This window comes from Prionailurus viverrinus, chromosome C1 (assembly GCF_022837055.1).
Source record: "Prionailurus viverrinus isolate Anna chromosome C1, UM_Priviv_1.0, whole genome shotgun sequence".
In the NCBI taxonomy this organism is placed as follows: Eukaryota; Metazoa; Chordata; class Mammalia; order Carnivora; family Felidae; genus Prionailurus; species Prionailurus viverrinus.
Genome location: NC_062568.1, coordinates 149,935,168 through 149,951,979, shown reverse-complemented (window position 1 = coordinate 149,951,979; position 16,812 = coordinate 149,935,168). Strand labels below are relative to the sequence as shown.

Genomic DNA, 16,812 nt, shown 5'->3' with positions numbered 1-16,812 from the left:
GGTAATACGTACCTTGCTGATTTACTTTAGAATTTAACTGAGATCATAATAAGTATAATAATATAAAAAGTTTCTTGGTAACGGTTGGTAGCCATTACTGTTGTTCTTTTGGCACTTATGGGACCCAGCTTTTATTAGCACTATCAATAGGAATAAAAATAATCCACAGGATTCCAGCAAGTTGGAATAAGGGTATGAATGGGGGAAGAGGTAGAATAGAGGAGACACCTCCACTGAGAAGTTGGCTGAAGCCATGAGTCAGGATCCTGAAAGTCTCCAAGGAGTTAGGGATCTGCTAATGTGCTTGAGTGTAATCTAGAGAGATCTAATATATATGGAGGAAACCAAAGAGGAGTATTAAGAAAAGAAGAAGGCTGGATAAAAATCTTCACTGGTTTTTGTTTTGTTTTTACCAAAAAAAGCCCCTCCCTCTTTCAAAAAAAAGAACTAAAACTCTCTTCAATGATCAGTCCTTTCTGCCTTCATCCACTCGCAGGCTTCTTGAAAAAGCTGGGATGCCTTTTGCCAGGAACAGCTCCGCTGTATTTTACAACCTCACCAGGTCGAGGCATTGCCGGAGGAGTAAAGGCAGTTGTGTACTGGGCAGCTTGCCCAAGAGGTTCCATTACACAGAGAGTAGGTACTTAATAACTATGTATTGAGCAAATGAAAAGGGAAAAGAAGAAAAGGTGATTTTTCACTAATACAAAGTAAGTAATTCTGTGGCCCAGAGGATGCATGATGTTTAGCAAATGAAAGCAGGTGGCAAAGTACCTCCCTAGTGTGTACATCACAGCTAATGTCTATCAATGGTCAGCAAATGAGTATACTGTGCCAGCATCAATAATCCTGTTCTTAGCTTTGTGCTTTATTTATTTAACTAATGGCTGCCTTACTGGTAGCGCATCATGATGGCGTTTACTGAGCTTGGCAAAGTTAAAAATTATGATTTTGTTTACTCGTGTGTTTCCAGCTGGGGTGCTGAGTTGTTATTCAGGCTGCTGATGACCATTCTTCCACTCTCAGAGCCCCTAAAGTAGGCAGTTCAATAAACAAACCATCAGCTCCAGGACCAAAGTGTCAACACTGACACAATCTGGTTATTTGCTACTTGGCAGTAGTCAGTGTCCAGAGCCTCAAGTAATGGTTCATTTTGAAAACTCCCTTATGCTTAGATAATAAAGTGAATAAAATGTAAGGCTACAGTGTGATCAGTTCAGTTTGTACTACTCCGTCTTCTGTGAGAAGGTTAAGTATATGCACCAAATTAAATGTTCTATTTGGGATGATTTTCTCTCTTGGTCTATGCCTGGGCACACCAAATGGAAGTGAAAACCAAAGAGAAAGCCTGGGTGAGGCTGTGGTTCTAGAATGCTCCTCTCACCTGCATGAACTAATTTAGCTACCTGTGCAGCAAATATTTAGTGATCACCTACTATATATTAGGTCCTGGGGATGTTAGGGTGACCTAAACCTAACAAACACATGAACCTAGTTTTTTTTTAAGGTTTATTTTGAGAGAGAGAGCGAGAGCGAGAACAGTGGGAGAGGGGCAGAGAGAGAGGAGAGAGAATCCCAAGCAGTCTCTTTACCTGTCAGAGCAGAGCCAGATGCCAGGCTCGATCCCATGAATTGTGAGATAATGACCTGAGCGGAAATCAAGAGTCGGATGCTCAGCCTACTGAGCCACTCAGGTGCCCCAACATGAACCCAGTTCTTAAGAACCTTGCCATTTTGTGGGGAAGAGAGACACTGAGTCAGTGATTATAGACATGGTGAGAATTATAAAGGGAGAATCAGAGTGCTAAGCTAGCTAGTCTTGGAGTTTAAGGAAGGTTCTCTGAGATTATGACGCTTTGAAAGAGTGCTGAAGGAATTACAAAAGTCAGGAGAGAAGAGGCAAGGGAGGGAGACTTTGAATGTGATTATTATTACAGTTAAGTCATAAAATAACACTGCAAGGTAGATGTTATTGTCCCAGTTTACAACAGAGGAAGCTTGGGTTCCAGAGAAAGCATGTGCAAAGGCCCCAAGGCAAAGCCTCATGAATAGTGCCACTTGGACCACAAAGTCGAAGTCAGTGCAACTGGAGTGTGGAGAGCTGCAAGAGGGTCAGGATACAGGACTTGGCGAGGTACGAGGGTCCAGTGAGCCACTGGAAGGACCTCACCCTCAAAGCAATAGGAGGATACTAAGGAATTTTAGGGTTTAGGGACCCCTAACATTTAGGTCCTAATTATGTGCATTTTAGAGAGACCACTCTGGCACCTGTGGACATTTGAAGTGTATGTGGGAGGACTGGCAGTGATCCAGTGAAGATAGCGGGTTGAGCCAGGGGTGGGGTCAAGGGGAAGGAAGGTACAGGTGGGTAGAAAAGATCAATTTCACCAGGGATACAACAGGTTGAGTGTGCTGGCTCCATGAGTGACTGGACATAAGGAGAGTCAGGTAACGGGTCATTCAGGAGAGTCCTTTATGTATCTGTAACAATGAAGCCATGATAGTAGTACTCTTTATGTCTTACTGAGTGATTACCATACCATTTTACTGATGAGAAAATTGAGGCTGAGAGTAGGGAAGCACCTACAATAAGTGACTCAACTGAGGGGTGCCTGGGTGGCTCAGTTGGTTGAGTGTCTGACTTCAGTTCAGGTCATGATTTCAATGGTCCGTGTGTTCGAGCCCTGTGTCGGGCTCTGTGCTGACAGCTCAGAGCCTGGAGCTTGCTTCCGATTCTGTGTCTCCCTCTCTCTCTGCCCCTCCCCTGCTCATGCTCTGTCTCTCTCTGTGTCAAAAATAAATAAAAAACATTTTTAAAAAATTTTTTAATGACTTAACTGAGATTTGAACCCAAGTCTGACTCCCAAGCCAGTGTGATCTTTCTACTTTAACTCTACAGATTTAATGTTCTGTCCAGTTAGATTTTGTTACTCATTTGGTCCACCAAAACCATGGCTTGTTCCCCCTCCATTTAATTCAGCTATATGTGGAAGTCCCAAATTCTCATAACTCTCTTGTGACAATCCCCTATCAGTTATCTTCCCAGATTTGGACTACGCTGTGTTTATGTTAAGGCCTTTGTAAATGTAGCAGAAGCCAAAGAAGCCAGTTTTGTGGAATCTGGTTTGTCTGGCAGCATTAAATATCACCTTCCTCTAATAAAAATGCAGCTTTTTGTTTGTTTTAATGAGCACAGGGGGCGTTTATATCCAATCTCCTCCTAGAGGAAGTAATTGCATATGAGTGACCTTTGAAGGAAATCACATCAGGGAGTTATCTGAAAGTCTGTGAGGTGAGCCAGTGTGTAACATCAATCCTTGTACTAGCATACCAGGGAAGAAACAGGCTCTGGGAATGGGCTTGTCTCTCTGACAACTCATCCACACCTTTTTTGGACAGAGAAGAATCATCTACTGCTTGCAGAGAAAGTAAGGAAGTGAAATATTTCTCTAACAATCTATTGAGTGCCTGCTGTGTGCCATGCATACATCATGATCTCTGCTCTCATGGCACTTGTGTTTTAGTGGCAGGGACAGACAATAAAGAAATTAAAAATGTAAATCATTAGAGACTGTGGTAGGTGCCAGAGGAAATAAACAGGATCGTGAATAATGGGATCATGATAAACTTGTAGGTCAACTTCCTCATCTGATCAAAACGAGGACAATGGTAGAACCTTCCTTTCAAGGCTGTTTTCTGGATTTTAAGTTAGATGATGTATGTATTCATATCCAGCTGAAGATTTTGTCAGGGTCATAAGTGGTTAATATCTTTGTTATGTGCTAAGTGGGGGGAGGCCACTTCCAATTAAAGCAGTCAGAGAGGACCTCCTGGAGGAGATGACTTTTAAGCTGAGACCTGAGAGATGAAAAGGAGCAGAGCATGTGAATAATTGGAGAAGCAAAGGCCAGACACAGAGGAGGAATGAACGCCTGATGTCTCCCGGTGGCAGAAAGGAGATCAGGAGTCAATGGGGTGAGAATGGCAAGTGAATTGAGCTGAGGGCCATGAGGTGAGCAAGATTCCAACCAGGCAAAGAATTTGGATTCTACTCTTCAAGTAGGGAAGGAGGGTGCTCTGTGCGTTAAAATCCTCACTCTTACAGCTGCATGGAGCGTGCGCTGTAAGGGTGAAAGCTACCAGACCCAGAAGAAGCCCTGGTGGGTGGGGGTGCTGGTAGTATGGTGGGAGGCTGAGGGTGAAGACGGTGCTGGTAGCAGTATATTTGTTTCCAGAGCCACCAGAACAAATTCCCACAACCTGGTTGTCTTAAAACAACTGAAATTTACTCTCTCTTGGTATATATGGCAGCTAGAAATCTGAGATCAAGTTTTACACAGAGCCAGGTTCTCCCTAAAAGCTCTAAGGAAGAATCCTACCTTGCACCTTACAGCTTCCTCACCGTCGTTGGCCAGTAGATGCCTCACTGCCTTCTCTGCTGCCTTCATCACCTGGTGTAGTCCCTGGGTGTCTCTGTGTCTCAGACTTTCTTCTTCTAAGGACACTGGGACTGCTCTGATCCAGTGTGACTACATCTTGACGTACATGTTCATTATATCAGCAAAAAACTTTTTTCAAATAAGGTCACGTGCACAGGTGGGACTTCAACATAGCGTGTGTGTGTGTGTGTGTGTGTGTGTGTGTGTGTGTACAGGGGCTCTTGGGATGTACACAGTTCAACACACCTCTGAGTCTGGCCACACCTCTGAGGGGCTGCACTGGCTGGAGAGAAACCACAGTGGCCCACCTTCTGGAGCAAGAGCACAGAGGCATTCGGTACTTTCCCTGTGGTGGGAGGTTTCCATGCTGTGTAGCCATTCCTGGTTGCTTATTCCAAATAGGCAGGCAGGTGGTACAGAGGCAGGCAGTCGTGCTGAGGGTAGACTGTCAAATAAGGAGTAGCCCTTCTTATTCAACTTCCTCCACAAAATTGCTTCCATTTGTAGGTTACAGCTTCAGTGTACTACTAATCCATGGTTCCTTTTCAGTGAGTCCCCAGTGGCTTTGAACATTCTATGGATATAAGTGGATTTTCTTAGATTTTCAGGAGTGAGGAAACCTGGAGTTCATCCCAGGTGCTGCTTTTAGGGTGTGACATTGAACAAATCACATAACCTCTTGAGTTTCAGCTTCTTCCTCTGTAAAATGAGGATACAGGCCTGGTCCAGGGGTTCTCAACCTTGAGGATGCATCAGAAATCACTTGGAGGACTTGCTAAACCACAGATTGCTGGGCCCCACCTCAGAGCATCTGATTCAGTGAGTCTAGACTTTGTTGTCCCTACTGGTCTGGGAACCACACCCTGAAAATTATCAGCCTAGACGATCTCTGAGATTTCTGCCAGTGATGCTATTCTGCAAGAAGTGGTAAGTTTGGGATACATGTAGGAGGATAGACCCAAGAGGGCTGGAAGAGTTGTAGCAGATGGAGAGATAGGTATCAAGAGTGAGCTTTGCAGGGTGCCTGGGTGGCTCAGCCAGTTGAGCATGCGACTCTTGATGTCGGCTCATCACGATCCCACAGTTTGTGGGATCAAGCACCACATTGGGCCCTTTGCTGACAGCATGGAGCCTGCTTGGGATTCTCTCTCCCTCTCTCTCTCTCTCTCCCTCTGCCCCTCCCTCCCCCCTCTCTCAAACTAAATAAACTTTTTAGAAAAAGGAAAGAAATAAAAAAATTTTTAAAAAAGGAATGAGATTTCAATTTTGTGTTGAGCAACTGGGTGGAAGGTGTGCCATCAACTGAGATGCCAAACCCTCTCTTTGAGATTGGCTTTACTACATTCATATTACAGATGAGAAAACAGGGACTCAGAAAATCTAAGCCACTTCACCTAAAATTATCCATCTAAGAAGTAGAAGAAGCAGATTCAAGTCAGTGACTCCAAAAGCCATATTTTATTTTATTTTATTTTTTAATTTGTTTAATGTTTATTCTTGAGAGAGAGAGAATGAGCAGGGGAGGAGCACAGAGAGAGGGAGACACAGAATTTGAAGCAGGCTCTAGGCTCTGAGCTGTCAGCACAGAGCCCAAAGCGGGGCTTGAACCCACAAACTGAGATCATGACCTGAGCCAAAGTCAGACACTCAAATGATTGAGCCACCCAGGCGCCCCAAAGGCCATATTTTAAATACTGCTCAGTACTGCCTCCTGCCCATGGAGTTCTTCCATCCTAAGGCAGCATGTAGACGAAAAACAGGAAAGGTGGTGTTGAAGGTTGGCAGTGAAAGCTGGTGGGTGGGCTTGTCATTGAGAGAGAGGAGCAGCTTGAAAGAGTAACATTTTTCTAGGGAATCACATTAAATAATCAGAGTGGCTTATACCCATGTCAGGCTGAACCAAGATTGACAGCTAATAAAAGCCCAGTAATTACAGGAAAACATCAGATTGAAAAGTGCAGAGATTCTTGAAACACCTGAAGCCATTTAATATATCTTATGTTTGCTCCAGACCAACAAGCAGCTCCCAGAGCAAGACCGGTCTCATTACTGAGCTAATGGACATTATGCTCTGAGGTACCTTTCCCTCTGCCAAATAAATCAGAATTTTAAAAAGTGAAACCTGAGATTGCCATGCTGCAAATGTTTGCAAGGACATCACTGAGCGTTTTAGGTGTCAAGTTTAATTTGACTTGGCCTGGTCTATTCTCTTAAGAAAGGCTCAGGAGGCATCAGCTGGGTCACAGGGAGAATTCCTTCTGCTCTTGCTCTCTGGGCTGTGACAGAAATCAGACCTTGATTCCCCGAGCGTGCTTTCTCAAGCAGGGATTGCTCCTGCCGCTTGAGCCCAAAGGAGGAAGTTGTGATGCAAGCTGTCACGCTCCCCTAGTCTCTGGTTTGGCGGGGGGTTGCGGGGAAGTGGTGAAAGGAGAGACCCATTCACACCTTCTAAAATATTCTAAAACATTCCTGAGTCCCTACTAAGTTGTAGACACCACTCCTAGGTACTGGGACGATGACAAATGCTTACACACTAGCAAGGAGCAAGAGTGATGGCAAAAATAAAACAGTAAGCTCCAGGTGTGTGCACTGTGGACACTCCCTCCAGAGAGCCAGCCTTCCCACCTCCAACAGGCCCGCCACATGCTCGGGCCCTAACGAGGTTGCAGCTCTGAGCACCAGTGGCCTCCATGCGCTGTAGATTTTCCTGGGCATTTTTTACTTCACAACAGCTCTAATGACCTTGGCATCAAGCTCTTACTGGGGATTAATAACTGGCTGGGCTTAATGGCCCTCACTGTGTCCTGGGCCTTTTTCCTAGCCAGCCATTAATTCCAGGCAGCGCCCTTAGCTCTGGCCATTATAGCTCCCTGGACAAAGAGGCTGCCCTGAGGCAAATGGCCATAGCTTCCTTCTCTCCAGACAGAGCTTTCCACATTATACTCCCCCTTTTTCTCTCCATGGCATTAGTACAGAGGGCTGGGGTCTTTAGGCAAATATTTGGTTAGGGCACCACACTGCCTTCTTTTTATTTTTTTATTTTTAATTTTTATGTATGTATGTACCTACATACATACATACATATGTATGTATGTATAGGGAGGGTCAGAGAGAGGAGAGAGAGAATCCCAAGCAGGCTCCATGCCCAATGCAGAGCCCAGTGTGGGGGCTCGATCTTATGACTGTGAGGTCATGACCTGAGCTGAAATCAAGAGTCAGATGCTTAACCAACTGAGCCACCCAGGCATCCCTTATGCCTTCTTTTTATGTCCCAGGAGGTTGGCTTTCTCAGAGAACAGACAAGACAGGCTGTTGGGTCTCATTCACTCATTTATCAATCCATCCTTTTATTCAGTATATATTGAGTGCCTCTTATGTGTCCGGAAGCAAAGAGATTACCAAGATTGCAGTAACCTGATAAGGGTGCCCATGTTTCCTACCATAGGATGGTATACCTCACTAAATGGGGCTTTAAGGAAAACGTCCCCAAGAATCAGGGAGACTAAATACTGTGAGGAGGAGGAAGTCGGAGAGAAGGCCTTGCTAGCCAGTGAGTTCACCAGAAGGGGCCTCCACTCGCGTCCTCCATGGAGTTTTATCTCCCAGGCCGCTAACAAAGCTGCAAGTTCACCTTCCCGTCCTCTGCTTAGTGATTCATCAGCCCAGCATCTGAGTGCTTAAGGGAAGAATATGTGAACACTGCCTCAGGAATCTTAACTCACCAAGGCATGCATATTTCCACCCATATCATTAAGACTAAGGATTATAATCGTACTGAGATGTGGGGGAGCATGGCTCTCTTGGAGGACTGTAATGCATCCTGAGAAACAGGGTCATGGAGTTTGTATAATTTCTAGTCATCCTGCCTCCCAAGACATCATCAGTCCTTCCAAATGCAGAAAACAGACTTCATTTCCTCCTTTGGAAGTGATTCAGCCTTTGGTACATGCTCTTCTCAGCTGCGGGAAATGTAACATTATGTTTAGAACAGCTATTGTCATTTTATTGGCACCACTTACCAAAAGACACTTAAGGCATAATTCAGACTTCAATCTTTTTTGCATTGTTTGGTGCGCCTGCACAACTCGAAGAGTGAGTGTTGTTGCCCGAGGTAATCAATACCTCAGAGCTAAGGCAGATGGACAGGAAGCATGAGGGAGGGATTTCTGGACTGGTTGGACCCAGTGTGTTCTGATGGTGTCCAGGAAGCACAGAGGATCAGTATGGCACAGTCGGGAACCATGGCCTTCCCTGAAAGGGTCTTCCACTGGCCGCATGCACACCTAAGAGACACAGAGAAGGCACCTCAGTCTCCATAGGAGACCCAGGTTTCACCCGTCAGCCACCCTGTGCTTTGAGAAACACAGCAGAATAGTTCATTATGGGGGAAAGAGATGCGGGACTTTTCTTCAGAATGTTTTCCCCAGTAAAAAGAAGCACAATGTCTCACAATGATCAAACTAGAAATTTCAAGATGGTAATTCTAGGTGAGTCTGATGAGAAAAAGCAAGTTCCCATGGCTATAGGGTCCAATGGAATGAAATCCTACAAAGTGACCTTATTAAACAAATACACTGACTTACACAGCACCTCGGGGGTGTACTGAGTGCTCCATAAATGTCTTTCAAATGAATGAACGAATGAATGTCATGTGGCCACATGTATCTGGTTGATCTCTTTATCTCACGGGTGAGAAAGTCAAGGACCTGACTTGTAATTCAGATCCTGGGTCTCCTGACCCTAATCATCACCCAGTGACGTGATATTTGCAGATGCCCCTGTCAATTTTGTAGGAATTTTTTTTAGGGGGCTTCCCCACGAGTAGAACTTTCCCAGGGTGCAGGACCTTCAATGCTGAAACCCAAACAACCCCTAACAAACCGGGTGGGATGGTCAGCTCAAGAGTCCGCCCTGCCCCTCGGGCAACCCTCCATCAGCCCCCCTGCGGCCAAGCATCCGCCTCTACTTCCTCCCGACCAACCAAAATGAGGCTCTGCCGCCTCTGTTCCACTGAGACTTTTTTTGGCTGAGGCCACCAAATCCAAAGAACGCTTTTGGTTTCACTTGTGCTATCATGTCTTGTGACGCCACTAACCACTGGCTCTTTAAAGTTACCTCTTCTGTTAGTTTGCATTGCACAGACCTTTCCTGGCTGTCTTCCTGCCTCTCTAGCTCTTCTGGACAGGCTCAAATGTTTTCTCACCTTTGGTCCCATGGCCCCTTGTACCTAACTTTATTATAGCACTTACTCCACAGTCCTGTAATTATTTATCTGGGGGCACGCTTGCCTTAGATTGTGTGCTTCCTTGAGAGGAAAAACAGGATTTTATCTGTCTTTTTATCTATATCACCAAGTTCAATGCCTGACACATGATTGAAACTCTATGGTTGAATAGATCCTTTAACCTTCCCTCTTCATCCTGTATGTATGGGATATGCAGGAAAAATAAGAAAAGGGAAAATTAAGTATTTCTGCCATCCTTTGGCCCACGAACTTCCCCCTCAACCCCTCAGGGGATTCACAAGAGCCTCATGTTCCAGGTTCCAGGAGTTTCCCTGAAGGGAATAGGGGCCGCTTTCTATACATAATGTGGCTTTTCCTCAAAGGGAGATTTGGGCTTAAGTACATTTCACCCTCATTAATTTAAGGCTCTAGATGGATGAGTCCACTGTTAATAGAGCTCCAAGGGATGGAGGTATTGGATACGAGACTTTTGTCATTTTACTGCATCCACCCAGCCCAAAGCTCTTAAAGCAATAACTGATTAAGAAACAGCAACACTGAGCTTCTGGGGTTGAGAGAGGAAAGGAAGAAGACGATGAATTAAGAAAACATCTCAGGGCATTTATTCTATTCATTCTATTTACTGCACTGCGACGCCATTAACCACGATGGTTAATCCCATGGGCTCTACAGTCTGATTTCCTCGGTTTGAATTCCAGCTCTGCCACTTTCTAACTGGATGATCTTGAGCAAGTTCCTTCCTTTTCTATCCCTCAATATTCTCATTAGTAAAATGGGGGGGGGGGGGTAATATATTATCTTTCTTATGGGGTTATTTGAAGAATTAATGCAACTATATAAAAAGCTCAAAACAGTGCCTGGCACATGGAGATATCTAATCACCATTAGCAAAAGTGCTCTTTCTTTCATGTCCCCCGACTTGCTGTGCTCTAAATAGCCCCCTCTACTAATACTTTCACACAGTACCCCTTCTCATCCTGTCATACTTTATTGTAAGCCTTTACTGACCTGCTGTCCCTTACTAAAGTATAAACTTTAGGGGTTCTGCTTTTTCCTTCCATTTGCATTCTTACTATTCTTACTAGTGCCTGTCACCTAATAACAATACTTGGATGTCAAATGAATGATGAGAATCTACATTTCATAAGCTTATATGTCAATTATCAACCCAAAGTGATCAGTACTGATTTAGTGAGTATCTACAATGCACTCCACTCTGACAGATAATCCCAATAACAGCTTTCATTACTGAATGATCACTGTACCAGGTCCTATGGTAGGGACTGGGTTCAACTCCCTGCAATTGCTATTTTTATAGGTCAGGTACTGGGAATTTCAAATGGCCCAGTCTAATACTATGTGTATTCAATTCTCCCAAGGTAGAATGGGGCATTAATTTTCCTCATTTGGAAATGAGAAACCTGAGATTTACAGAGGTCAGTAGCTTACCAAGGTCCCACAGCTAATAGGTAGTGGAGACGAGGCTGAATCCATCCTATAAGCCCCCAAAACTGGTGCCCTCTGCCACTATGCTTAACTGACTGAGCCACCCAGGCGCCCCCTTCTGCCACTATGCAGTGAGGGAAGACTGCTGTCCTCACGTGCCCTCATCTGGTTTTGAAGGCAGAGCTATGGCTCAGGAACCCTGCCCCCCCCCCCCAAGTAAATATAAGCCCTAAACTGGATCCAACTTGCTGAGATTATGCAGGGAGCCAGTATGTCCTGTTCAAAGTTAACTGGGAGGAAGGGCAGAGGCTCTGGGGCAAGTCTAACAATGCTACTTTCCTTCAGAACATTCTTGATTGTAATTTTCTCGTGCACTTGCTGGCCTTGGCCTCAGGTCCTAATTACATTATGTTCAAACAGCAACTAAGAGATAGTTCTCATTAAACATAAACAGGGGAATGTTTAATTTGTGGGAACATAGGTGTTCAGAAAGCAAATCGTTGGTTCAGGGTGTTGAGCATTGCCGTTGGCGTTGTCCTTGGGCACCACACAGCCAGGACTCCCAAGGTCTGTGGCTCTGAACTTGAAGCTTTTTTTTTTGTTTTTTTTTTTACACTTTTGAAGATGGACCAACTCAATTTCACTCCCTCTCCCCTTAAAATGGGAGAAACTATCCTAGTTGTCATTTCAAAATTATGGCATCTGAGGGATTACAATTTGCATGTGTTTCCCCCATGTGATTCTCAGGCGATGTTTATTTAGGATAAGCATATTTGTACAGCATCCAAGAATATTGATAAACGCTTAGCTTTCAATAATGTGAGCTAAGAGCTAATGTCATAGCAAAATGTAGTGTAGTCTTTATGTCAATTTGGGGTAACTTTGGATTCAGAAAGACCTGGGTTTGAAAGCATGACTTCATTACATCCTAGTTATGCATCCTTGAGCAAATTTTTTAACATCTCCAAGCCCAAGTATTCCCATCTGTAAGATGGCTGTGACAGCAACCTTGCTGGGTTATGGGGATTTGGTTATTTGGTGCCAGCTAAGCCCAGAGCCCAGTGTTTGACAGGTCAATGCAAGCCCTCTTTCCATCTTGTCAAATGCTCCTTGTCACCAATTTGGGAGAGAATGTAAGAGTGGATGAGGTAATAGCAGGAGAAGTATATTCTGGCATGGGAGGGAGGAGAGGGAAGACTGGCCACCTTCTGAGGCGGTGAAATGACCTAGTGGTGCCAAGTGAGGGCTGCCTGCTGATGGTGTCCTTCGCCCTCTGCCTTCCAGCCCCTGAAAATGCACTGCAGGGACTGTGCCCTGGTGACCAGCTCCGGGCATCTGCTGCACAGCCGCCAAGGCCCCCAGATAGACCAGACCGAGTGCGTCATCCGCATGAACGACGCCCCCACGCGCGGTTACGGGCGCGACGTGGGCAACCGCACCAGCCTGAGGGTCATCGCGCACTCCAGCATCCAGAGGATCCTCCGCAACCGCCACGACCTGCTCAACGTGAGCCAGGGGACCGTGTTCATCTTCTGGGGCCCCAGCAGCTACATGCGGCGCGACGGCAAGGGCCAGGTCTACAACAACCTGCAGCTCCTGAGCCGCGTGCTGCCGCGGCTGAAGGCCTTTATGACCACGCGCCACAAGATGCTGCAGTTTGATGAGCTCTTCAAGCAGGAGACTGGCAAGGACAGGTAGAGGGCGCAGGGTGGGGAGTGGAGGGCCGCAGGGGAGGGTGAGGACGTGTGGCTGCTGGCTGATTCACTGGAAGCCAAGCTTTTGCTGAGGCTTTTTGTTGGGGCCCCGCTGTTCATGCCATTGATAGAGCTCCTCTGTAGGGTCCTGGGGACTGGCTGCCTTTGTAAGGCAAAGTGAATGAAGCACTGAGACACTGTGTGGATAGTTCAAGGCCAAGTCCCTGTTTTGGAGGAACAGGCGACAGAGCTGCTGGCTTACACTGGTAATAAGTGCAAGATCGTATGTTTTATTGCATTTCCTTTCACTTGTGTGAACACTAACCAAAAGGAGAGTATGGGTTTATTTTTCCCTTTCGAGGCAAACATTTATTCAGTCCACGGACAGGTACTGAGTACCTACCTACTCCTCCACTGCACCAGGCACTGGGGGTATAGTCGAAACAAGACAAATCTAGGCCCTGCCCTCCAGGAACCTAAAGCTTTCCCGGGAGGACAAATATTTACCAAGTAGTGGCTCACATGCTGAGTGTCATGCAAGGTAAAGAAAATGGTGCTGTGACCTGCAGGACAGGGAGACCTACCATAGTCCAGGGCAAAGTTTTCCTTACTCTTAGTTACAGCTCAAATGATGGGACATGAAATCAGTGTAGTGAGTCACTGTAAGTTGTTGTTTTTTTTTTTTTTTTTAATGTAATGGAATTGATGGAATGAAATGGAATGGAATAGAAGACAATATCAAGATTCATCCCCCATTTTAAGACAAAATATTGTTAAATGAAATAACACTTATCCATGTCAGTTTTGTACATATGAATATACACATGTAGAGGTTTTTTGAGGTAATGAAAATGTTCTGGAATTAGATAGTAATTCCACAATATTCCCTGTGGCTGCAGTCAGGAGGGTTTTGGGGGGAGTAGTCCTTGACGACACTGAGATAAAGGGCCATGAGCTGGCCAAATCTAGGTGAAAAGCAAAGGACAGCTGGGTATTAATAGGTGTGGTGCAGTGTAGTCCAAATACAGATCTCTAGGCAAGAATTCTGACTCTATCTTTCAGTGGTTGTGTGGCCTTGGGCAAGTTATCTAACTCTGCAGGGACCTCACATGCAAAAAGTGCATAGTGGCTAGGCCTCATAGGACTGGTCTAATGATTAAGGTTTTTTTTTTCCTTAATTTTAAAATATATAATTTTAGGGACACCTGGGTGGCTCAGTCGGTTAAGCGTCCGACTTCAGCTCAGGTCATGATCTCATGGTTCGTGGGTTCGAGCCCTGCGTTGGACTCTGTGTTGACAGCTCGGAGCCTGGATCCTGCTTCAGATCCTGTCTCCCTCTCTCTCTGCCCCTCCCAGCTCATTCTCTCCCTCTCCTTCTCTCTCTCTCTCTCTTTCTCTCTCTCTCAAAAATAACTAAACATTTAAAAATGTTTTAAATATGTAATTTTATAATTAATAGATATTTAATTTACCTCCCCCCCTTACAAAAACTGTTGCTGAGTTGATTTCTTAAAACTAAAGAGACATGATAAATGAAATGAAGAATATAAAGTACTAAATTCATTGTTAAGCTATGTTGGGCAGCTCATTATTGGAGAACAGGGCCTTAGAGAAAGACCAGAGCTTTGCCCCAAATTCTTTGTGTGGAAGACCTTTCTTTCTTTTTAAATCCTAGAAGCCTTGTGACCATTTGAGGGCTGGTCCAGCCATGGCATCTGGAGGACAGAGGAGAGGGGGAGCTGTCTTCTGGCCCTGTGGCCTCCTTCCCTAGAGGCTCAGGAGACCCCATGGTTATATCACATAAGGGATCCTGGTCATCATCACAAGCTCTCATGAAGTTCAGTTATTTATTGCTCTTTAAAGGCCACAAATAAGAGAGACTGTCACTCATTTAAATGAGTTCTTTAACTAACAGAGCATTTTATACGGGAATAAGAATGAGAGGAGTTATTTACAGTTTCATTTTTGCTTGTTGGAAAATTTGAAATAAGTAGAAACAGCCTTCAATAGAAAACACTTCTCCTCTTTTTAGTTTAATGGTTGTTTGTTAAATTTGAGAATTCCTGAGACACTGATGCAGTATAACTGCTGCAGTATAAGCTATTGAAGCTAATTACACATTGCTCTGGATCTTCTTAAGAGATTATTTTAAGTTGATAACTTGGAGACCAGTCATTCTACCCTTTGGTCACTTAGGTCTTTGGGAAATAAACTTACACTGAGACATAGCGCATTCACTTAAGTTTATTAAATTCTGGCCATAAAAACTTTATGTTCGGTAGGTCTGTCTCCCTGGTGAGCCCAGCTGGTAGAGGAAACCAAATCTATGTCGGTTACCTACTGGGCCTCTCATGTGCAGACATCCATCTACAAGGGTCCATCCATCCCTATTCAGGGGAATCACACATAAGGACTTGCAGAGTGCCAAACTACATTGTCACTTCTGGAATCTTTGTGCCTCTTACCTTTAGGAAACTGTCTTAAAGAGGCTAATATTGTATTGACTCGATATTCTCATGCGTCCATATTGTTAACCTGGCCTCTCCCAGCTAAAAGAACCAAGTCAGAAATAACCCTTCAGAAGAAACATTTTTCCAAAAATCAAAACACAGAACATTAGGGATCAACGAGTATTTCTTCCATGTAAGCTTTTCTCGAAACCCAGCAAAACAGTAGGACGTATTAAAGGTATACAAAATATGGAATATCTAATTTTGTACATCTCATGATCAAGACATTCATTCCAAGCTATTATTTTGAAAAAAAAATAGGATAATTCAATAGATTTTGATTTATAGAAGTTTCACCCTACTTAAAAGTGGAGGGAAAAATGGGCTCAGGAACAATCTGCAATTAAAAAGCATGACAAATGGCATAGATGGGCAAGTGGTATTCTTTGATATTAGAAAGTAACTGTACTTGAAAATAACTTTATAATTGAATAAGGGTACATTAGGAAAATATGATTCAGAACCAATATTATAGTAATTAGATAAAGGAAGCATAAATGAAATAACTGCAGGAAGAATATTTCCATAGAGATTATAAATGAGATTCTGGTGGAGCAGAAAGGCCTTTAATTGTAATTTAGTGCGCACTATAGAATTATCAGCTCAGTGTGTTACTTCATCATATAAAAGAATATCTGATAATTTTCCCTAATAAGCACATGACAGCTCTTCATATTCCTTCATTATAGCTGATTAAGTGTAAAAACAGTAGATATTCCTTTGTTGGAAAAGGAGTTCAAATCATTTTAGAAAGACAGCACAGAGCAGTTGCATTTCTAGAGCACGTGATCCTAAAAGGCTAGGATTTAAGAAGTCTGGGGATTTTAAGTGGCACTTTAAAGAACTCTTCGCTTTAGTTTCTTTCATCCCTCACTTTGTATTCTCCCCCTTTTTCCCCATGAAACCTTTTTCTGTAGAGCCACCTCTTCTAGTATTTCTGGCTGTGGCTTATGGTCTCTACTCTAGCCCACAAAAGAAAGCCAAAATTACAGGGAGTTTCTGCCCTGGGAGAGCCCTCTTGGTGTTTCTGACGACTCTAAAAACGTAGGGACTCCGTCTCTTCCTGGCCTTCACAAGCTCCCAGTTATTCACTGACCCAGTGTGAGTCTAGGAAACTGACCGTTGCACTGTCACAGCTACAAGGGTGAATCTCACTTGAGGCAAGGGACTTTCTTTTCCTTCTCCTTCCTCTCTCCCTTCCCCAGGGACTACCTTTGCTCTGCCCTGCCTCCTTCAGTCCTGGAAGACTGGTGCAAAGGAAAAGGATTGTTAATTCCTATCTAGGCTGGAGGCTTCACAGTTTTGTACTCACTGCCCTGATGACTGATGGTGGATCCCACACCAGAGCCAATAGCAGAGTATTACAAGGATATCAGTTTCTTCAGGGATGCTAACAACAAAACAAAAACAAAAACAAACACTGAAAGTAATGGTTGAATTATTTGCTTCATTTGCTCCGATCTAGCAACCAAGAGAGG

The 16,812-nt window shown here is 44.3% G+C and overlaps 1 protein-coding gene across 1 annotated transcript in view; it reads left to right on the top strand.

Moving 5' to 3' along the window:
• Positions 1–16,812, top strand: part of ST6GALNAC5 (ST6 N-acetylgalactosaminide alpha-2,6-sialyltransferase 5) — a 169,808-nt gene that overhangs the window by 139,286 nt on the left and 13,710 nt on the right. The window contains exon 3 of the mRNA XM_047870597.1: positions 12,415–12,824. Within this exon, the coding sequence (XP_047726553.1) occupies positions 12,415–12,824 (410 nt within the window). The remainder of the gene's footprint in view (positions 1–12,414; positions 12,825–16,812) is intronic.